Source organism: Narcine bancroftii, chromosome 10 (assembly GCF_036971445.1).
Source record: "Narcine bancroftii isolate sNarBan1 chromosome 10, sNarBan1.hap1, whole genome shotgun sequence".
NCBI lineage: Eukaryota > Metazoa > Chordata > Chondrichthyes > Torpediniformes > Narcinidae > Narcine > Narcine bancroftii.
The window spans coordinates 33,791,972-33,813,364 of record NC_091478.1 but is presented as its reverse complement, the minus strand read 5'-3'; the positions used below and the strand labels follow the sequence as shown (position 1 = coordinate 33,813,364).

At 40.2% G+C, this 21,393-nt stretch overlaps 1 protein-coding gene across 3 annotated transcripts in view; it reads left to right on the top strand.

Moving 5' to 3' along the window:
• Positions 1-21,393, top strand: part of pcgf5b (polycomb group ring finger 5b) — a 145,308-nt gene that overhangs the window by 109,686 nt on the left and 14,229 nt on the right. For 2 of the 3 annotated variants that reach the window (XM_069900592.1, XM_069900590.1), the window contains exons 7-9: positions 769-914; positions 2,468-2,566; positions 17,173-17,262. In XM_069900592.1, the coding sequence (XP_069756693.1) occupies positions 769-914; positions 2,468-2,566; positions 17,173-17,262 (335 nt within the window). Of the gene's footprint in view, positions 1-768; positions 915-2,467; positions 2,567-17,172; positions 17,263-19,631; positions 19,946-21,393 lie in introns of those variants that run through there. The other variant, XM_069900591.1, reaches the window with a different exon arrangement.

Genomic DNA, 21,393 nt, shown 5'->3' with positions numbered 1-21,393 from the left:
TGACTTACTATTGGGGTGAATTATCTGTCAACCAAGATGTAGTGTCAGTGATGAAAAGTACGCATGTCTTGTAGTTAACTAGTGCCCCCTCAACAACATACCTTAACTCCAATCCCAAGGGTGTATCCCTGTATGACACCTTCTATTTACCTCATAATCCCTGTTTTCATGCAAAAGATTCTCAAAATGTTAGTGTTTCAAAACAATGTTTCATTTGTGATCAACACCAAAAACCTTCTGAACATTTATTTTGATGGTTATTAAAGAAGGATTTACACAAATTTTTTTTTTTTAAATTGTAACATGGAAAGGAAAAAAATTCTGACCACTTGCACAGAAAACCTTGAATGAGTGAAAGGAAAAACAGGCAGAGATGAGTCTCAGGCATTTATGCTGCAAAAAAAAAAAAAAATGCAGCCTCTCCTTTCTTTGTTTTTAGTACATCAATCAAGAGAATAGCAGCATAGAAGTAAAGACAAGAATGAACAATTCACCTAATAGTCAATATAATTATTTTTGCCAGGCATCTTGTTTTCACCGATTTAACCTTGAACACTAAGGTTTCAGATCATACACAAAATGCTTTGTTCTGGAAGGACTTTTAAAATCATTTGAAATTATCATCTTCCAAAAATCTGTAACATGATTACAGGAGCTAAGAAACAACAATTTGGGAAGTGAAATACTGAGCCGTCAGAAATGGCTGAGAACTGGTACAAGTATTTTCTGCATATAACTTACAAAATAATTGTCTATGTTCCTCAAAAGATAATGAAGGCCCCAAAGCAAAGGCGGCCAAAGTAGAAGAGGAAGAGGACCAAGATGATCAAGATTATCACAGAAATGATCCACAGATAGCTATTTGCCTCGACTGCCTCCGGAACAATGGCCAATCGGGAGACAACACAGTAAAGGTACAGATTTAGCTTCAGCTTTATTTAAAGATTCACTCTTTAAGAGATAATTAGTCAAAAGTTCAACAGAATGTTGTTTTCTGGAGTGTTATTTCATTCCCTCTGGAGTTTGAATTATATTTGCAGTATATGGCCAGGGAATACAGAACATACATTGAACAGATTAGAAAAGGAAGAAGCTTTTTAGCCCATGACGTCCATGCTGACTCTGAGGCTAAATTAAATGAATCCCACCTGCCTGTATTTGCTCCATATCCTGTTCCCTATATGCTCATGTGCCTTTCTTTCTTAATGCCTCTTAAATGTCAATATCGTGACTGCTTCCACCACTGACCCTGGCAGCATATTCCAGACACTCACCATCCTGTGTAAATAGCTCCATTAAATTTTCCCCCTCACTGTAAATCAATTCCCTCGTCAATTTGACATTTTCACCATGGGAAATAGATTCTGTCTCCCCTATCTATACCTTCTATAATTAAATACATTTCTGTCACGTCTCTTTTCATCCTCCAACACTTCAGAAAGTACTATCCAAGTTTGTCCAACCTCTCCTTACACTAATACTTTCTAATTCAGGTCTCATTCCAGTGAACCTCTTCTGCATTCAGTGGTAAGGAGTCAGAGTGTGGTAGCAGAGGGTTGTTTTTGAGATTGCAGACCTGGGACATGGTATTCTGAAGCAACCAGTGCTGGGTCCACTGTTGTTTGTCATTTATATTGTTGATTTGGATGAGAATGCAGGTGGCTTGGTTATTAATCTTGGGGGTGTAGTGAACAGTGAAGAAGGTTATTTAAGATTGCAATGGAATCTTGATCAACTGGGTGAGTGAGTTGAAGAATGGAAGATGAAATTTAGTTCAGAAAACTGCACAGTTTTGCATTTTGGTAAGTCAAACCAAGGAAGGATGTATACAGTAAATGCCATGACTCTGTAAAGAGTGTTGTAGAGCAGAGAAGAATGGTGAAGAAAACGTTTGGCATACTTGCCTTCATCAGTCAGGGCATTGAATGTGGAAGTTGGGAAGTCGTGTTACAGCTGTAAAAGATGTTGGTGAAGCTTCATCTGGAGCATTGTGTGCAGTTCTGATCACCTTGCTGGGAAGGGTACACCAAAAAAAAAATCATAAGGATTTACTGAGTGCTGTTAGGCTTGAGTTAAAAGGAGAGACTGGATGGGCTAGGACTTTGTTCTCTGGAGCTGAGGGTGATCTTATAGAGGTATTTAAAATTATGAGAGGCAAAGGTGTTTTTTCCTAGGGTATAGGATTCTAAAACTAGAGGGCATAGATTTAAGGTGGATGGGGGAAGATTTAAAAGGGAGCTGAGAGGTAACTTTTGCACACAGGTTGGTGCTTGTAATGGAACAAGATTCCAGTGCTATAGAGATGCATTTAAGACATTTAAAATAAATTTGGTCAGATACATGGATAAGAAATGCTAAACATAGGCAACTTGGGTGGTATGGATGAGTTGCCGAAGGGCCTGTTTTGCATGGTGTATAGCTCTGTGACTGAATGATTCCATTCTAAATGTTTGTTTGATCTCCACAGGGCTTAATGAAAAAATTTATCCGCTGCTCAACGAGGGTCACAGTAGGAACTATAAAGAAATTTCTCAGTTTGAAATTAAAACTTCCTAGCACTTGTGAGGTGAGATTACAAGATTATAATGATCTAAATGTGCGTGTGTGCATCTCTATTCGCTCGTGCAAACATGAATCTGCATGCAAGTGTGCATTTGCGTGTATACTAGGATGGAGTACTGTTGAATAAATGGGAATGTAGTCCATTTATCTCATATGTCATTCAGTTGATGCTCTCACACTGGCTGTATCATGTTATTTGGCTTCATAAAAGATAGTGTGGTTTTATGTAATTGTGTAGCATGTCTGTGAGGCTGAGGGTTACAGTTCTTTTCTTTTGCGCTCAGTCCACAGTTCATGAATAGATTTTACCCCACACTTGGACTGTTTTTTTTCTTTGGCTTGGCTTCGCGGACGAAGATTTATGGAGGGGGTAAAAAGTCCACGTCAGCTGCAGGCTCGTTTGTGGCTGACCAGTCCGATGCGGGACAGGCAGACACGATTGCAGCGGTTGCAAGGGAAAATTGGTTGGTTGGGGTTGGGTGTTGGGTTTTTCCTCCTTTGCCTTTTGTCAGTGAGGTGGGCTCTGCGGTCTTCTTCAAAGGAGGCTGCTGCCCGCCAAACTGTGAGGCGCCAAGATGCACGGTTTGAGGCGTTATCAGCCCACTGGCGGTGGTCAATGTGGCAGGCACCAAGAGATTTCTTTAGGCAGTCCTTGTACCTTTTCTTTGGTGCACCTCTGTCACGGTGGCTAGTGGAGAGCTCGCCATATAATACGATCTTGGGAAGGCGATGGTCCTCCATTCTGGAGACGTGACCCATCCAGCGCAGCTGGATCTTCAGCAGCGTGGACTCGATGCTGTCGACCTCTGCCATCTCGAGTACCTCGACGTTAGGGGTGTGAGCGCTCCAATGGATGTTGAGGATGGAGCGGAGACAACGCTGGTGGAAGCGTTCTAGGAGCCGTAGGTGGTGCCGGTAGAGGACCCATGATTCGGAGCCGAACAGGAGTGTGGGTATGACAACGGCTCTGTATACGCTTATCTTTGTGAGGTTTTTCAGTTGGTTGTTTTTCCAGACTCTTTTGTGTAGTCTTCCAAAGGCGCTATTTGCCTTGGCGAGTCTGTTGTCTATCTCATTGTCGATCCTTGCATCTGATGAAATGGTGCAGCCGAGATAGGTAAACTGGTTGACCGTTTTGAGTTTTGTGTGCCCGATGGAGATGTGGGGGGGCTGGTAGTCATGGTGGGGAGCTGGCTGATGGAGGACCTCAGTTTTATTCAGGCTGACTTCCAGGCCAAACATTTTGGCAGTTTCCGCAAAGCAGGACGTCAAGCGCTGAAGAGCTGGCTCTGAATGGGCAACTAAAGCGGCATCATCTGCAAAGAGTAGTTCACGGACAAGTTTCTCTTGTGTCTTGGTGTGAGCTTGCAGGCGCCTCAGATTGAAGAGACTGCCATCCGTGCGGTACCGGATGTAAACAGCGTCTTCATTGTTGGGGTCTTTCATGGCTTGGTTCAGCATCATGCTGAAGAAGATTGAAAAGAGGGTTGGTGCCAGAACACAGCCTTGCTTCACGCCATTGTTAATGGAGAAGGGTTCAGAGAGCTCATTGCTGTATCTGACCCGACCTTGTTGGTTTTCGTGCAGTTGGATAATCATGTTGAGGAACTTTGGGGGACATCCGATGCGCTCTAGTATTTGCCAAAGCCCTTTCCTGCTCACGGTGTCGAAGGCTTTGGTGAGGTCAACAAAGGTGATGTAGAGTCCTTTGTTTTGTTCTCTGCACTTTTCTTGGAGCTGTCTGAGGGCAAAGACCATGTCAGTGGTTCCTCTGTTTGCGCGAAAGCCGCACTGTGATTCTGGGAGAATATTCTCAGCAACACTAGGTATTATTCTATTTAGTAGAATCCTTGGACTGTATTATGTTAGCAAATCACAAACATGTCTGAATGTAAATTTGTTCCATGCTCATTATCTTCTGGTACTTCCAGGCCCAATAAAATTGAAGGTACTTTCAATTATTGTTTGGCTTAGTGGTGTTTTCTGATTCAACAAAGAAAATTGGAAGTGAATTTGATGTCAGATGCAATCAGTGTATCTGTCAGTTTCTGTCAATACTGTTCTCATTTATTTAGTGGCATTATTCAAATAAATGCAATTTTCTGCTTTGTTGTGCTATAGGTTGCTATCATTTTTCTGACTAACTGAAGTTTAATAAACTTACTTTCAAGAGAAGATATGCATTTTTATTTTTACATATCCAACAAATTATTTAGCTCAGATGTTCCTGTTTTGAGCCAAAATTGAAAGCAACTTAGCATTAACCAGCTCTGCTGTTCTGGTAAGAAAATGGTTGATAATATGTTTGCATTACAACTGCACTGATTAAAAGTTTATTACTGTCATAGTTACATTCTCCCCTTGTGCAGTATTTCTGTGTAAATACCAGTCCACTTCAGGACTCCTGTGAAATTGTGAACATCTCAGACCTACTGATTGACTTCCACCAGTAATTTTCCATAGAATGCAGTGGCTGAGCAAGAACTTGCCAAGATTCTTCAATAGAAGAAATCTGGTCTCCAATCCCATGCATTGTTAGATCACCACAGATATCTTCATTTGAAAGGGGATTTTTGGAGCTGCAAGAAAATTGTTTGAAAAAAATTATGGAAAGGTGATATTGTTCATAGAAAATGGTTTAGTATTTTTTTTTAATAGGAGAAAGGGTGATACTTCATCAGTTCAACTCATTTTAATGTGTTTATCTGAGTCTTAAGTGCCAGTTCTACTGGCAGGAATAAATCTATTTTGGAATCCAAACATTCTTTCCTCGTAACACTTACCATAATAACGGCTGGGAGATAGAAAATTATTTTCTACAAAGTTGGCACAATGATTAAATTTATTAATTCCTTATTGCAACATTATGTCATATGAAGCTGAAATTATTGTGATTCTTAAAAGTACAATGAATACAAAATTGAATGAGTACATTGGACTGAATATCCCTTGGTTCTTTGCACGACCTTTAACTTGTGTAGGACAGAGGAAGAGCAGATAATTTCTCTGCTTCATTTGACTTTTTCTCATTTTCCTCCATTGTTTTACTTGGAATCCTGGGGATATTCTGAGACTATAGCAAGGCATGTCAGAGAAAATGAATTTGATATCACCGACAACAAATACCCATTCCCAAATACTTGGGTAGTCTGTGCTTCCTCTACCACTACCGCGTCTAAAATTCACATCAGAACCAACTCACCGACTTGCTGCCACGGTATGAGCAGAACAGGGGTGGTTGTGGTGACTAATGCCCGGAGGACAAAAATAAACTGGAGGTGATCCAATTATTCCCATTTCTCCTTTTATTCAACCTGTCTGAGACTAATAATCCAATTTTATTTTGATCTTTGAGTGCAGCAGTAGCAATTCAACTCCACAGTGGGACAATTAAGCCCCTACACTTCAGTGTAACAGTCAAACGTTTACTCTGTATATTTCAACTGACCTTACTTCAGCAACCTCCTTTGAAGAAGACCGCAGAGCCCACCTCACTGACAAAAGAGGAAAAACCCAACACCCAACCCCAACCAACCAATTTTCCCCTGCAACCGTGTCTGCCTGTCCCGCATCAGACTTGTCAGCCACAAACGAGCCTGCAGCTAACGTGGACACTTACCTCTCCATAAATCTTCGTCCGCGAAGCCAAGCCAAAGAAAGAAAGAAACTTCAGTAGATAGGTTGGGATCATAGTGGGCCATGCAAATATGAAAGATCCAAAGTTACAATCAGGGATTCAGCTGGGGTTTTTTTCCAAATGGAGAATCCTGTGCAGGGAGAGATCTGCTCAGATATCCTGGGTAAAATTGGCACTGGAGCAGAAATTGTTTTACTATCGAGTTCATTGAAAGGTAATAGCTGTGAGAAAGTCAGGTAACTTGTGTAACTATAGATTATTTTAAAACTACTGGGCATCTTAAAATATTTTAATATGTTTTTGATTTTTATTATTTTAAAATGTTTTCCATATTGATGTTTATAAATATTGGAAATGCTCATAAATGGTTAAGCCAGACAGTGCATCTTTACTGATGACTCTTGATGTTAGCAAACACATTTTCTTTTGCTTCAGTAAAGGGAAAGTTCAAGATTATTTTATTGTCATGCATTAAAAACAGAAAAAGTGTATTACACCAAATTTCCTTCAGTAGATACAAGGCAGACAAAGATTTGCAATCAGCAGTAATTGCCCGATGCCCCTTACAGTCAAAGAGAAGCAAAAGAATAATCTCCCCAGAGTCACTGAGGGTCCATGGATTTGTCTCCAGCGTTCCTGCAGCCACACAGCCTTCAGTCCATACCATTAGCAATATGAGCTTTAGATCTGAACCTTTGAAGCCTCCAGCACTCTCAACACCCTCTCACATCACTCTACTAATACATGGTCCCCTCTACCAATCTCGAGCCAGTCTCCAGCAGTCCTTAACCTGGTACGAGTCTTTTGACCGCATGGGTTCCTTGCCTCGAGTCATCAACAGCCGCTGTGTGTGTGTTCTTCAGCCTCAAAGCCCCATGCTGGTCCATTGACATGGTTACCATCCTGCAGGTCCTTTCCTCTGCTCCTCCTTCTCAAACAGTGGAATGTTCTCCCATTTTCTGGTGCCTTGCTGCCGAACATTGGCACCACCATCATGGACTCCGATCCCACAGTCGCAGGATTTTAAAATAAATCATTGTTGGCTCCTTTAGGCTGTTTAAAGCCTGTACCAGTTGACGGCAGAGGGTCTGGGCATCTGGACCCTGTGGAGAAATAGTGTGTCTCCATTCTACTTGGGTCTGCACTAGTAATGCCTTTACAGCAACTTTGGCAGCGCCTCCATTTTGTTGAACAGAATAACTGATTTACAAGCTCTGCTGGCTTCCCAAATGCATAAATCCCAAATATTTATATATATTTATTTTGAGTGATAATTATGTACTGTGTATTGTGTGTTTTTTTTTGTGCACCATAGTTTGGAGAGACGGTGTTAGATTTTATACGTACAGTCAGATATTAATAAGCTTAAACTTGTATAGGTATTCATACATTCCACCCAAAAATACTCAAGACATCGGTTATTCTCCCCGAGCATTTCATAAGAAATAGTTTCCATGAGTCAATCTCAAGCAGAGAAAGGGTATAATGAAAGCCATGCTGCAAGGTACAATCCAGAAGACAATTCTCTGGCTGTACTGGAAATGAGTTTACCAGTTCTTTCACAAGTAAGGGGGGCTTTTGCAGATCACACTCAACCTGCTAGATTGTAGTCTGCTACATACTGCACAATTTAGCTATCAACAAAGCAGATCCATTCCTTGAGGAAATGCAAAGGGGACACCTCAGAAGAGGGGGGGGAAAAGAGTCAGAGAAGGAGAATCTGCTGTGTATGGCAAGCCTCTTGTTGTCAGAGGAAAGGAGCAATGGAAGTTGGAGGCAAGCATGTACTGGAGAGCTGTATTACACTGTATTTTGTCACCTCTGTTATAATCAGGGCTGCATGTATGTCCAGTGTCCCATCACATATTTATTCGATTCAAAATTAGACTGGAAAAACTTTTATTTGTCGCCTTAATTGAACCAAAAGCTGTAGAGCTTCCAGAGGCTTTATCATATAAACATATGGCATAAGTAAACTCTTATCCTTAATTCACATTTGTACTTTATGGCAAGATCCTTAAATATTATATAGCTCAAATTAAAAAAGACATTAACACAGATCTTGACATTAAAATTTACCTTGCATTTTCATGTCGAAGAACTCTATCAAATCTCATCTCAATTATTAGACTTGTCTGAGCACAAGTACAAATGTTGAATACAAACATTTTGTTTCAAAGCTATCAGACAGAAAGATATCCAATCCTATTCATAAATCTTCAGCCACAATACGAGCATCTTTCTTGTAATGTGTTTGGAACACCTGAGGTGCAGATTATAATACTGCCACAACCATTACAACACAGCATAGCTGAACATAATCTTCACAAGGACTTCTTTAGCTCCTGAAATTTACGTGGCCAACAACCATCACTGTGAAATTAAATAATTTCATAATAAGTTGAACTCCAATATTCATAATGTGATTAGAACATCGAGCATGCATAATTGGCAGCCTTCTCTTGGAATATTGTTTCGGTGTGTATTCTTGAATGTCATCTGCTAATTTACATCATCAATGACTGAACATTGCTTTAATAATAAGCATTTAAGATGCAGCATCTGATTGTTAAAGGCTATGCACTGCTAACAGCCAGGAATGAAGTCTCACCATGAAATGTCCATGGAATAACATGGAGAGTTATATTATTAGCTTTGTCAGCCAATGCAGTATGGTGTAGCTAAAATTAGTTAAAGCCTCACTCATGGAATTGAGAAAGGACAGGTAGAGGTCATGAGATCTGGCAGTATCCCTGATATTTCTCCTCAACAATCAACAGTATTTCCACGTGAATATATTAAAAGTGTAATTTCATCGACATCCACGCTTTACTAAAAACGGTGAATTCATGCGTTTAAGATACAACTGAGTTCATTAGATGTGCACGTCTTTTATTCGCTCTGTCTTTCTTAACTATGACTCTTTTAGAAAATAAATCCACGAGGTTGTGCAAAGCCAACGTAGCCATGACGAACTGTTGAGAGCTCCACATAACATTAGCAGCGGAGTTTCTACTCTGCCGACTTTGAATGACAGGGTGTGAGGGTGCGGGCGTGAGCCTCTAGTATAGCGTGCACAAGCTGCATCAAATGGTTGGTCAAGAATCTCTGTCCTTGCACGTTATCTCTAACCTTTTGGCACTGCCTTGCTGCTTGTCTGTGTCCTCCTGGGCAGATCTGTCATTGCCCTCTGGCCAGTAATTACACCACCCTGCCATCCCATTGCAACTTGACCATAGCCAGCTAATTCTGGGTGCCTGACTCTGAGATGCAAATCACTACTTTAATTTCTGGAAAATCCCACCCTCATAGCACTTTTAAGTGATGTGAACTCAAATGCAGCAATACATTGTGACCACAGCAGAGCTCTCCTTGAATTGAGGAGAATGCTGCTTCCACCTTAATTAAATTTTAATGGAAACAGGGCATTTCAGCCCACAAGCCCATTATATCCAATTGCACCCAGTGATCTACTTATAGACTGCACCAGATTCAAAATTCGGTTGCTGGCATTGTAACAGTGTTGCGCTAACTGCTACGCTAACCATCCACCTCGTACTCCAACCATGCGGCTCTCTATGCTATCTGTGCTGCCCCATGTTGTTAGATGCCTCGGATGAATGCTCCATATGAGAGCATGTTGCTGGTTCCCTTGCCCAGGCCTTAATTTGCAGAGGAAAAGTTAGTGTGCTATTGTGTGCTTTTTGTTACATAGATTGGATGAAGGAGATCCGAATGCCTTGTGCTTTTTGTTAATAGTGTATATTTGTGTTATGTCAAATGGAATACATTGGTCTTTACAGTGTGGAAATATTATTGCTCAAATGCATGTGGATATTGATTTTGGAAATTGATAACCATTTGAGAGCAGAGATCACATCTGTGTTTTCTAATGTTGATCCATGGATCTAGCATTGGAGAGCATGCTGCTGGTTCCCTTGCCACCTTGCCCAGGCCTCTCTGCAGATGCCCTCTTTCTTCTGTTGCATCCACCAAAGCTCTCTCATTTTTCTTCAAGAATGAGGGCACAGCCCTGGCATCGCACTACCAGTTATATGTCAGTTATTGTCATGGATTTGGTGATGTTGAGGTGGCCTCTTTTAGGGCTGTTACCCATATCACTTGGCTGCTGGAGGTATGTTTAGCAGGGCATAGAAAAATGCTGCTTTATAACTGCTATGATTACAGTGAGATTTTAAATGTCAGCAATTAAATATGGAATGAAATTTATACCTCCATTTTTGGTTCACATTAAACAAACTGCAATGTTTTAACAATATCTTATATTTAAGCCAATATTTCTCCCAAAGCAAGAGCAGATCTTGGGTAGTGCCCATGAAATTTATGTAATCCTAGAGTTTTACAGTGCAGAAACAGATCAACAGGCCAACCTCCATGTCAAACAACATGGCCTCCTGCTTTAGTCCCACTTGCCTGTATAAGGCCCATACTCCTCCAATCCCCTCTCGTTCATGTAGTTATACGCGTTTCTTAAAGGAAGCTTATATACCTGCCTCAGCCACTTTGTCTGGCAGCTTGTTCCATATGCCCACTATCCTCATCCTTCTAAATCCCACCTCCATATTTTGTAGTTATGCTCTCTCATCTTTGATTCCCCTACTCTAGCAAACAGACGGTCACCATTCTCCTTATCCATGTCCCTCAAGACTTTATAGAGCTCAACCTCCTATGCTCTAAGCAAAAATGAAGTCTTTTTTTTCCAGTCTCACGATAACTTGCCTTCCATAATCATGCAATAACTGTATCCTTTCCAACTTTATAATATCTTTCCTACAAAACTGCACACAATGTTTCAAGTGGGACCTCACCAACATCTTGTATAACTTCAACCTGACATCACAACACATCCTCACCAAGGACAGCAAGCATCCTAAATGTTCTCTTCGCTACTCTTTAAAGAGCTATGTGCCTGCACCTTTCTGCTTCGTAACACTCGATAGGTTCCTGCTATTAACAGAGCAAGTCCTGCCCTAGTTCAATTGATCCAAATGCAGCACCTCGCACTTCTCCAAATTGAACTGTAGTTGCCATTCCTTTAGCCCAGTTCCCCATCTGATATAGATCACTTGGCAACCCCAAGTAAACTTCTTCATTATCCATCATACCACATATTCCCGCATCGTTAGCAAACTGATTAATCTTGCCACAAACATCTTTGTCCATATCATTTATGTACAGTTATAAAAACAAAGGTCCTAGTATTGAACACATACATCAGGATACTTTTCATCAATTACAGGTGAGCTTTCAATACCATCGTACCCTTAGAGCTGGTCAACAAGCTTCAAAGCCTGAGCCTCTGCACTTCCCTCTGTAGCTAGATCCTTGACTTCCCCATCAGAAGACCACAGCCAGTATGAATCACAAACACTTCCTCACTGATAATCTGCACGGGTGCACCTCAAGAATGTGTGGTGAGCCCACTGCTCGACTTACTCTACATCCATGACGGTGTGGCTAGGCCCAATTCAAATGCCATCTATGAATTTGCTGATGACACCATGGCCATCTGCAGAATCACAGATGACAATGAAGGAGCACACAGGAGTGAGGTAGATGAGCTAGTTGAGTGGTGTCACAACAACCTTGTACTCAATGTCAGCGAAACTAAGGAACTGACATGGACTTCAGAAGTGGGAATCGAGAAAACACAATCCAGTCCTCATCGAGGGTCAGCAGTGGAAAGGGTTAAGAACTTCAAATTCCGAGGTGTCACCATCTCTTAAGATCTATCCTGGGGCCTCCATGTCAATGCAGTCATAAAGAAGGCTATATTTCATGAAGAGTTTGTGGAGATTTAGTATGTCGAAGTCCCTTGCCAATTTCTACAGGGGTACTGTGGAGAACAGGTTGTATCACTGTCTGGCATGAAGGTTACCAATACACAGAACAGGACAAGACTACAGAGCATTGTTAACTCAGCCAGTCCCATCATGGGCATGAATCTTCACTCCATTAAGGACACCTGCAAGAGCCTGCATCTTAAGAAAGCAGCCTCTATCCTCAAGGAGCCCTCACCACCCAGGCCATGTCCTCTTCACACTGCTACATCAGGAAGGAGGTACAGGATCCAGAAGATGAACACCCAACAGTACAAAAATCATCTTCCCCTCTGTCATCAGATTTCTGGATGGACAATGAACCACAGACACTACCTCACTTTCTCCTCTTTTGCACAAATTTATTTATTTATTTAAATTTAATTTTTAATCAATATTTGCACCTGTAATGCTGCCACAAAACATCAAATTTTGTGACATGTTCATGACAATAAATTCTAAAATCTAAGGCACTCCACTGGACATGGTCCTGAAAACCTTACCTCTACAACCACGCTCTGTCCCTAAGCTAATCTCTAATCCATTTAGCTGGCTGGCTTCCTACCTTGTGTGCCCTAACCTTCGATATCAATCTACCTTGTGGGACCTTATCAAATGCTTTATTGAAATCTATATAAATAACATCATCTGTCTTTCCCTTGTCTCTCCTCTTTGTTCTCTCTTCAGTTATATCATGAGACTCGATTTCCCAAGCACAAATCGATGCTGGCTCTCCCTAATTTTCCCCGGACTTCCAAATGTTGATCGATTCCACGACTCAGAATCTTCTCCAGCAGTCTCCCAGCAATTGGTTCAGAGTTAACAGGGCTGTAGTTGCCCAGCTTATGCTCACAGTCCTTTTTAAATAATAGCATCATATTTACTATTCTTCAGTCCTATTGAACATCCCCCATCCTCAGCAATGAGTTACAAATGCTGATAAAAGCCCCAAAATTTTTGTTCCTGGCTTAGCACAAAGTTCTCTGAAGCACCTGATCTGAGCCCAGAGATTTATTCACCTTGCAACTATCTCAGATCGTAAACATCACTTCATTGCTGATGCAGACATGCCCTTGGCTACTTTTGCTTCTCCTGCTCCTTGTATAAAATATTCCTTTCAGATCTTCCCCATCCACTCTGGCTCTACACTTTATAGATGTTCACCTTGATCCTTATGTGGACCTATTCTTTCTCACTAACCTTTTGTTTTTGTGGTGGTTTTCATTACATCGCATATATAAATGAAAACAGAGCAAAATTTTACTTGAGCTACTTCCTGCCCTTTGGTATGCAATGTTCACTCCATTTTTTTCCTTCTTTCCATCGTACAGTTCAGTATTAATATCTGATGATTTTTTTTTTTTTTAAACATAATAAACTGCTTCTTTTAGCAGTGTGGATCAGATTCTAATTGGAAAGTTCCTGTTAAGAATTATTTCGCAAACTTTTATTTATTTTGAAATTAAAAGTGTCGGCCAGTTTGGTTCACAACATCTCATCTCCAACTTATGGCTATGCATGTTTACAAGTTTAAAAAACTATTAATTATCCTTATTCAGAAAAAGAATGGCACTTTTAAAACAAAGTACCTAATCATTCAGTGTCCAAAAATGCCATTTAGAAACAACACACAAGAGATTGCAGTTGCTGGAATCTGGAGCTGAAAACAATCTGCTGGACGAATTTAGAGGGTCAAGAGGCGCCTGTGGTGGGAAAGAGATAGGTGGCATTTCACATCGTGAGTCCTGACGCAGGGTCTCGACATAAAACATCTGCTATCGCCTTCCCTCCACAGATACTGTTCGACCTGCTGAATTCCTACAACAATTCCTTTTTTTTTGCACCAGGAAGACATGGCTGTATAAAAGGGCAATGAGTTAGCATACAAGAGGGAGGTTGGAAACGATGCTAAATTATGTACTAACAAGAGCCTCTCACTCAATGTTACCAAAACCAAAGGACAAATTGTGGAATACCAGAGGTGTACTATCCAGTGCTCATTGGGGATCAGAGGTGCAAAGAGTGAACAAGTTTAAATCTGCTGGGAGTCACCATCTTAGAGGATCTTTCCTGGGCCCAACATACTAATGTCATTGGGAAGAAAGGGCATCAGTGCTTCACTTCCTGAGGAATTTGCAACAGTTTGGATTCACATCAGAAACCTTGGCAAACTTCTACAGATGTGGAGTGGAAAGTATCACAGCCTGGTATGGGGACACCAAAACCTCCGAGCAGTAAGCCCTGCAACAGGTCGTGGGCCCTGTCCAGTACATCACACAGGCAAAATTTTCCCACCATCATGAAAATGTACATGAAATGGTGCTGCCAACAGAGAGCTACAGCAATCATCAAGAATCCACACAATTCAGGACATTCTCTGTTCTCACTGCTGCCATTAAGAAAGAGATTATAGGAGTCACAAAACTCATACCTCCAGGTTCAGGAACTGTTGCTACCTGTCCAACATCAGACAGATTTAATTCAGAGATTCATTGAAAGATTTTTTGCACATTATTTATTACTAAATATATTTTTGTTTCTGTTTTTGTTTACAAAGAAAATTTGAGCATAGTCGGAGGTCACAAAAACAGTATATCAATTTTTTTTATTGATAAGCTAGATTAAAGGAATCACAGTATAGTTTATCAGTAATCACAGTTGACTATCAACCAAAAAAATTCCCATTAGAATTAAATATTAATTGGCAAGTGCTTGGAGGTGGTTCTCCTTTGGCACTGTAACTTAATTATACGTTTGGAAAGGCATTGGATTCAGTGACAGATGTTACAACGCCCGCCCAGTAGTACTGACCTCTACGATCATGAAGTGCTTTGAGCGACTGGTAATGGAAAGCATCATATCGTACCTTCCAGTGACATTGGTCCCGTTGCAGTTTGCCTACTGTCTAAACCTGTCCATGGATAAAGCTATAGCCTTGCACTTCCACTTCATCCGGACCCATGTCAAGAACGATGACTTATACGCCAGGCTTTTGCTCATTGACCAACTCGGCTTTCACCATGATTCATACCTCAGAGGCTGGTGGATAAACTGTTCTTGCTGAGACTTGACACCCCCTCTCTGCATCTGGATTCTGGACTTGTTAACCAAACGAACAGTTAGTTGGGGTTGGTGCCAAAACCTGAAGTCCCATCATGCTGTGCACTGGTGACCTCAGAGCTGTGTATTCATCCCTTTAATGTTCATGCTGCTGAATCACAACTGCATGTCCAGATTCAGTTGTAACTGAATCATCAGTTTGCAGATGATACAACAGTCGTTGGCCTCATCAGCAACAGTGATTTTGGCCATCAAAGAGGTTGAGCTGCTCGTACAATGGTACGAGAACAACAACCCGAGTCTGAATAAGACATAGAGGATGATTGTGGATTTCAGGAGAACGAAAGTCAATCATTCTCTATTCCACATTGTGGGGAAGATGGGGTGCACAGAGTTCCTTGGTGTGAATATAATGGATAAACTATCCTGGACGTACAACACCTCCTCAATTAGTCAGGAGGAACAGCAATGCCTCCCTAAGGAGATTGAGGAGGGCAAGGCCACCAACCCCCATCTTAAACCTTTTACTGGAGCAGAAGAGAGTAGACTGACTGTGTCGTAGTATGGTATAGTAGCTGCAAAGCATCAAACTGAATGCAAGTGTGGAGGATAATCAAAATGGCCAGGAAGATCACTGGGGTCTCCATTTCCTCTATTGATGACATTTACTGGGAGCGTGACTGAAATAGCACTCAAAGTATTGAGGACCTTTTCCATGCAGCACACATCATAAAGGAAGTCCAGGGCCACCGAAATCAGGACTGCTAGTCAGGGAAATAGCTTCTCACCACAGGCTGTGAGATTGATGAACAGTATCCTGTCACCGAGTAAATCATACAAAATTTATTTATTTAGTTTGAATTATATCTTGAAATCATTATGTGTGTGATTATTATGTTGTGTGTATCGTGTGCAGTGGTGTAGCTATTCCCCACCCCGGTCCGACACTGCTATCCCCCAACCCCATGGTCAGATGCTGCTGCCCTCCTGGTCTGATGCCGCCATTGCCCCCCCCCCCCCCCCACGGTCCGACACCACCACCGCCTCCCCCGCACTGGTCTGATGCTGCCGCCACCACACCCCTCTCCCCCTGCACTCCTGGTCTGACGCCACCGAAAAATAATTGAGGCCCGCCATTCAACCACTGACTCACCATCTGGCCCGTGCATGGTAAGAGGTTGCTTTAAAAATGTATAACAAATTTAAAATCATTGGGTTTGCATCATGGTGCTTTTTTTTTTAATGTGCTCACTTCCACTAACTCTGGAACCTGACTGTGCCCCTTATTATGTGTGCACCATGGTCTGGAAAAACACTTTCGTTGGGTTGTAAATGTAGTCAGATGATCCTAAACTTCAACTTGAACAGACTGGGAACATTTCCAAAAAACTCTCAAATATTATTTGCACCTTTACCATTCTCATAACAGTTCAGACATAATTAGATGAACAATTAGTTTGATCAAGAATCAACTTTTATTTTGAAGTTAACAGCTCCCTAACCTGTGTTGTACAAGAGCACCCACTGCTGAAGATTAGGTTGCTGGTCATATCCCACCCACCTTGATAATAATTGCCAGTTGTCAAGGATCACTGAACAATTCATTTACTTAATGAGTAATTAAGAGAGACAGACAGAAGACTAGGTGGTTTTGAATGGTGAAATAACGTTGGAAACAAAATAGAACATTTAAGAACATATAGTAACATTGACTAGCAATGCCAATGTAATTCTCCAAGCTTTTGTTTTTAATGTAATGAAAAGAGATGTCAGTTGTGGCCGGGATTGAAACAAAGATAATCGATTCCCTCAACTCTAACTTGATCATGTTAGGGTTGTGTTACATATGATTTTGAACTTTGTAAGCAACATATAACAAAGTGCATTCATTTCTCGACAATAACCTACAAATAAAACCTGCATTCCCAGAAAGCGCTAATTTCCAATTTTTCCTTTTGAAGTTCAGTGGTTGATGAACAAAGTTGGATGAAAGAGGAAATCTCTCTCCATTATGTATGTAATATAGATATCTTTACATTGACAGAAAACACTTGTTTTTTTTCCCCCCAAAAGCTCGATGTTCTATGCAATGGGGAAATTATGGGGAAGGATCATACTATGGAATTCATATATATGACGAGATGGAGACTCCGAGCTGAAAATGTAAGTATACATATGTAATTTTCTCATTTTAGTTTTGAATATATTATTTCAAAATTAGTTTCTTTCCATTGATTTTAGGGAAAAATAGAGTTTGTGAATCATTTTAAGGTGATAGTTTAAACAGGACTTGAATTCATTTCCTTTAAAAAAGTATCACAAACTTGTTTCCTGTTTACATTTGCAGAATATTGACTCTTTCTAAATAAATGATATTGACATCTAAGTATGAACATTGATACAAAGGATCTAGAGCACTGTTTTTTATTGGTATGCACAAGATTTTTACAGAACAGGGCCACCCTCACCAAAGCCCCCGTGATTAACTTGCAACATTTTTTTTCAAATTTAGGTCAAACATCAACTTCTCTTATCTTTGAGTTTACCAAACAGCCAATAATAATAATTTAGTTTCTCACTTTAGTGCATTAGCAAGGCCAATATTGTGACAGATTAGCTTCACAAAGTTATATTGTGGCTGGAGCAAGAGCAGAACGACTTAGATGTGAGGAACATTCTTACTGGAGGCAAATCAGTTGAACTGCTTTTGCACCCTGCATATTATTTGGTTGTGCCTGCTAACCCAATTTGTTGCGCACAGACATGCCAATATATTCCCTAACACAGTCTTGTGTGAGCTGTATCAATTGTATAATTATGGATCTTAAGGAGAATTCATAACATAACCAGAAAACAGATATTTTTTTCTATTTTCTCACTAATGATCTTTTAAACAGCAAAATGATAATACTTATTTATTTTTATATGTACATATATATATGTGTGTGTGTGTATAATGCCTGTGTATGTGTTTGCATGTTTTCACACTGCGGACTGGAGAACGCTGTTTCATAGGGTTGTACTTGTACAATTGATGATAATAAATTTGAACATGGATATTCTATATCTGGAATCACTGTTGCTAGTTATAGGTTTTTACACATTTGAATTATTCTTATTGAAAGTGAAATGATGAAATCCCAAATATTGTCTTTGAAGACTGATTGTCTGTGGCCTGAGGTAAAAACTATCATAAGCTGAGGCTTAGTAGCAAATCGAGATAAAGACACCTACCACACAAACTGCACTCTTGCAGACAGCACCTTAACCAATGCTGTCAGAATCCTGGCCTGGAGAAGTGAGCTGATTATTATGCCTTCTTCAGGAATATTGCTGCCATTGTGTTTTCCTTGTTCAGTCAGTGGTGGTAGAATTTGATGAAGGAGCTGTGATAAGATTCCTGCTTGTTATAATGAAAAATAAACTAATATTAGGCATCCTTCTCTCTCTCCTATTTGCATGTGGGCTTATTAAAGGCAGAATGGTTACCGTGGTAGTTAGTGCAATGCTGTTATAGCTCCAATGACGGGTTCAAATCTGGCAATGACTGTCTGTAAGGAGTTTGTTCTCTCTGTGCCCCAGTTTTGTCCCACCCTTCAAAAACATATGAGGGTTGTGGATTGATTTGGCGGCATGGGCTCTTGGGCTGAAAGACCTGTTAGCATGCAAGTGTGGCACAGTGTTGCATTATTTTACTGATTACACAAATGGTTGGGATGCTTCTGCTTTCTACCCACTTCTCCTTTTGGTGCTGCAGTTACTTTGATAACACTGGGATTTTGCCTTACACTATTAATTATTTAAAGCTCCTTCTGAATTTCAAACCCATCGCAATCAAGATTTGAGAAATAGCAAAGGAAATTTAAGTGTTTATTTTCCCAAATTACCAAAACCAAAATCATTAATAGGACTTGACATGGAATTTGCTTTGGAGATCAAAAATATGCCTGTCCTAAAATCAGTTTGAAAGGTTCATAAGTTTCTAAAGAGTTTTGCCCAGAAATATTATTCTTAGCTGTAGTGCTCACTATCTTGTGTAACAAAGTGCCTCCAAAATCCATTCTACAATAAAATAAGCTTCAGAGGCAAGTAAGTAACATGATCATTGTGGGTTCTTGTATTTAGCATGACTGGTGATGAATGAACCTTTTGGCAATACACTTAAAAATTGTGTCTTAGTATGCATTGGTAAAAACATTTATAGGTGCTGGTCTCTTGTTCCTGTGGAAATTGCAGTATGTGCCTAATTTAGCATTGGATCTAGAAAATATCACTGTGGATGAACTGCTATGTTCAGTGTCTTTATATTATTGTAATATAGTTGACAGGTCAAATCAGAAAGTACAAGAAGCCTTCAAATCTCTACAGCAATATTTAGGGAGGGCTACATGGCTTCATTGTGTATCCTTTAGAAATTACAAGATTCTGTACTTCATTGTAAACTGGTCTTTTTCATCTGTTTTGACATTTGTGCTGCCTTTGGCAAGGTTATAACATATTTCTGTTCTTAACCTCTTCTACTTTGTCCATAGGCCTGCTGTTGCCTTGTTCCATCCGTCTCACGTAACTCGACAACCTCATGAGAATAGTTAAATGGCAGACCCAACCCTTGATTTGTCTCTATTAAAACCAGAAGTTGCTGGGTTGGAGTCAGCTTTGAAATGTTATAATTTAATCCGACTCCAAAACATTAAATGTGAAAAACACTGGCAGAGTTTCCTCAATGAAAGATTTTAAGCTCAAACTTTGCTGAACTGTCAGTGATCTGTTCGATATTGCTTTTTTTTTAAAAAAGTGAATGTCAACCATTGATGGAAGAAACTAGGAAAACTTCTTGATTTCAGATGGGTTGATCAGTTCCAGTGTAACTAAATAAATCACTGAATGTGTTTATGAGAGCTTCTGATCTTTTACAAAAAAAAAATCAACCATGTCACATAGTATTTCCCTTATCAGTAAATGTACAATTTTTTTTAAAACTCACAAGTAGCCCCCCCACCACCACCACCACAATGTGCTGATATCATAGGATGATTTTCAGTCATTCAATCTCAATTTTCAATATATTACAGAACAAAATAGACTGGAAATATATAGGACCTCAATGCCATCTCAGACATCCCAAAACATTTCAGTCAATTAAACACTTTTGCCAGCTGTTTGTATAGCATACAAAACTAAGCTTTTCACTGTGTTGCCGTACAAGTAACAATGAACAATTTGATTCAATTAAACTTGCTTTTGTGATGTAGGAAACAAAGCAGACAGTTTGTGCACAGCAATATATCAAAGTAACACTGATATTAACCCGATAATCTGCTGTTGTGATGTTGCTTGAGGGATAAATATAGTACTGTATATTTAGAAATAATTACATTCTTTTAAAGATTTATCTTTTATGTCCATCCAAGAGAATAGAGGGGGAGTGTTTTGGTTTAGCATCTCATCAAAAAAAGCCAACACCACGAACAGTGCAACAATCACTTACTATTTCACTTGAAGTCTCTGAAGTGGGACTTTAGAATTCATAGTCAGATGCTTTAGAGGCAATTGTGATACAGACGTAACCACAGCTGAAAATGTTTTGTATTGCAGTGCAAGATCAGGTGCATTCAGTGATGTGCTGTAGTGAGAGACAATTATATTTTAGTGCGATGTTACGGAGACAAATCATCAATAATTCACTAATCTATCATAGTGATGTCTAATGTAATCTAGTGGTAGATAGCAGGCAATATGGCTAAAACTGAGAGACCAAAGCCAACACATACAAAGTTGATTTTGATACAGCAAAAGAGTATGATTAAAGGAGGGGATTGCAAAGACACTGCTGGACAACCAGACAAGAATTACTGCTTTCATGGTGCAGGATATATCTAAATCAGTGGTTCTCAACCTCCTCCTTTCCACTCATATCCCACTTTAAGTATTCCCTATGCCATAGGTGCTCTGTGATTAGTAAGGGATTGCTTAAGGTGGTACGCGAGTGGGAAGAAAAAGGTTGAAAACTACTGTTTTAATCGTACGCAATTGACACTTTATGTGCATGGTTTCATAACTCCAAAGGAAATGGGCCAATGACAATTTTTCTAAAGCAAAATATTTCAATTGGGTCTAGAGCAGTGGTTCTCAACCTTCCCTTCCCACTCACATACCACCTTAAGCAACCCCTTTCTAATCTCAGAACATTTACGGCATAGGGATTACTTAAAGTGGGATGTGAGTGGCAAGAAAAAGGTTGAGAAGCACTGATTCTAAATGTTTGCAGAGTGGATCATTTGGAAGAGTGAAGGA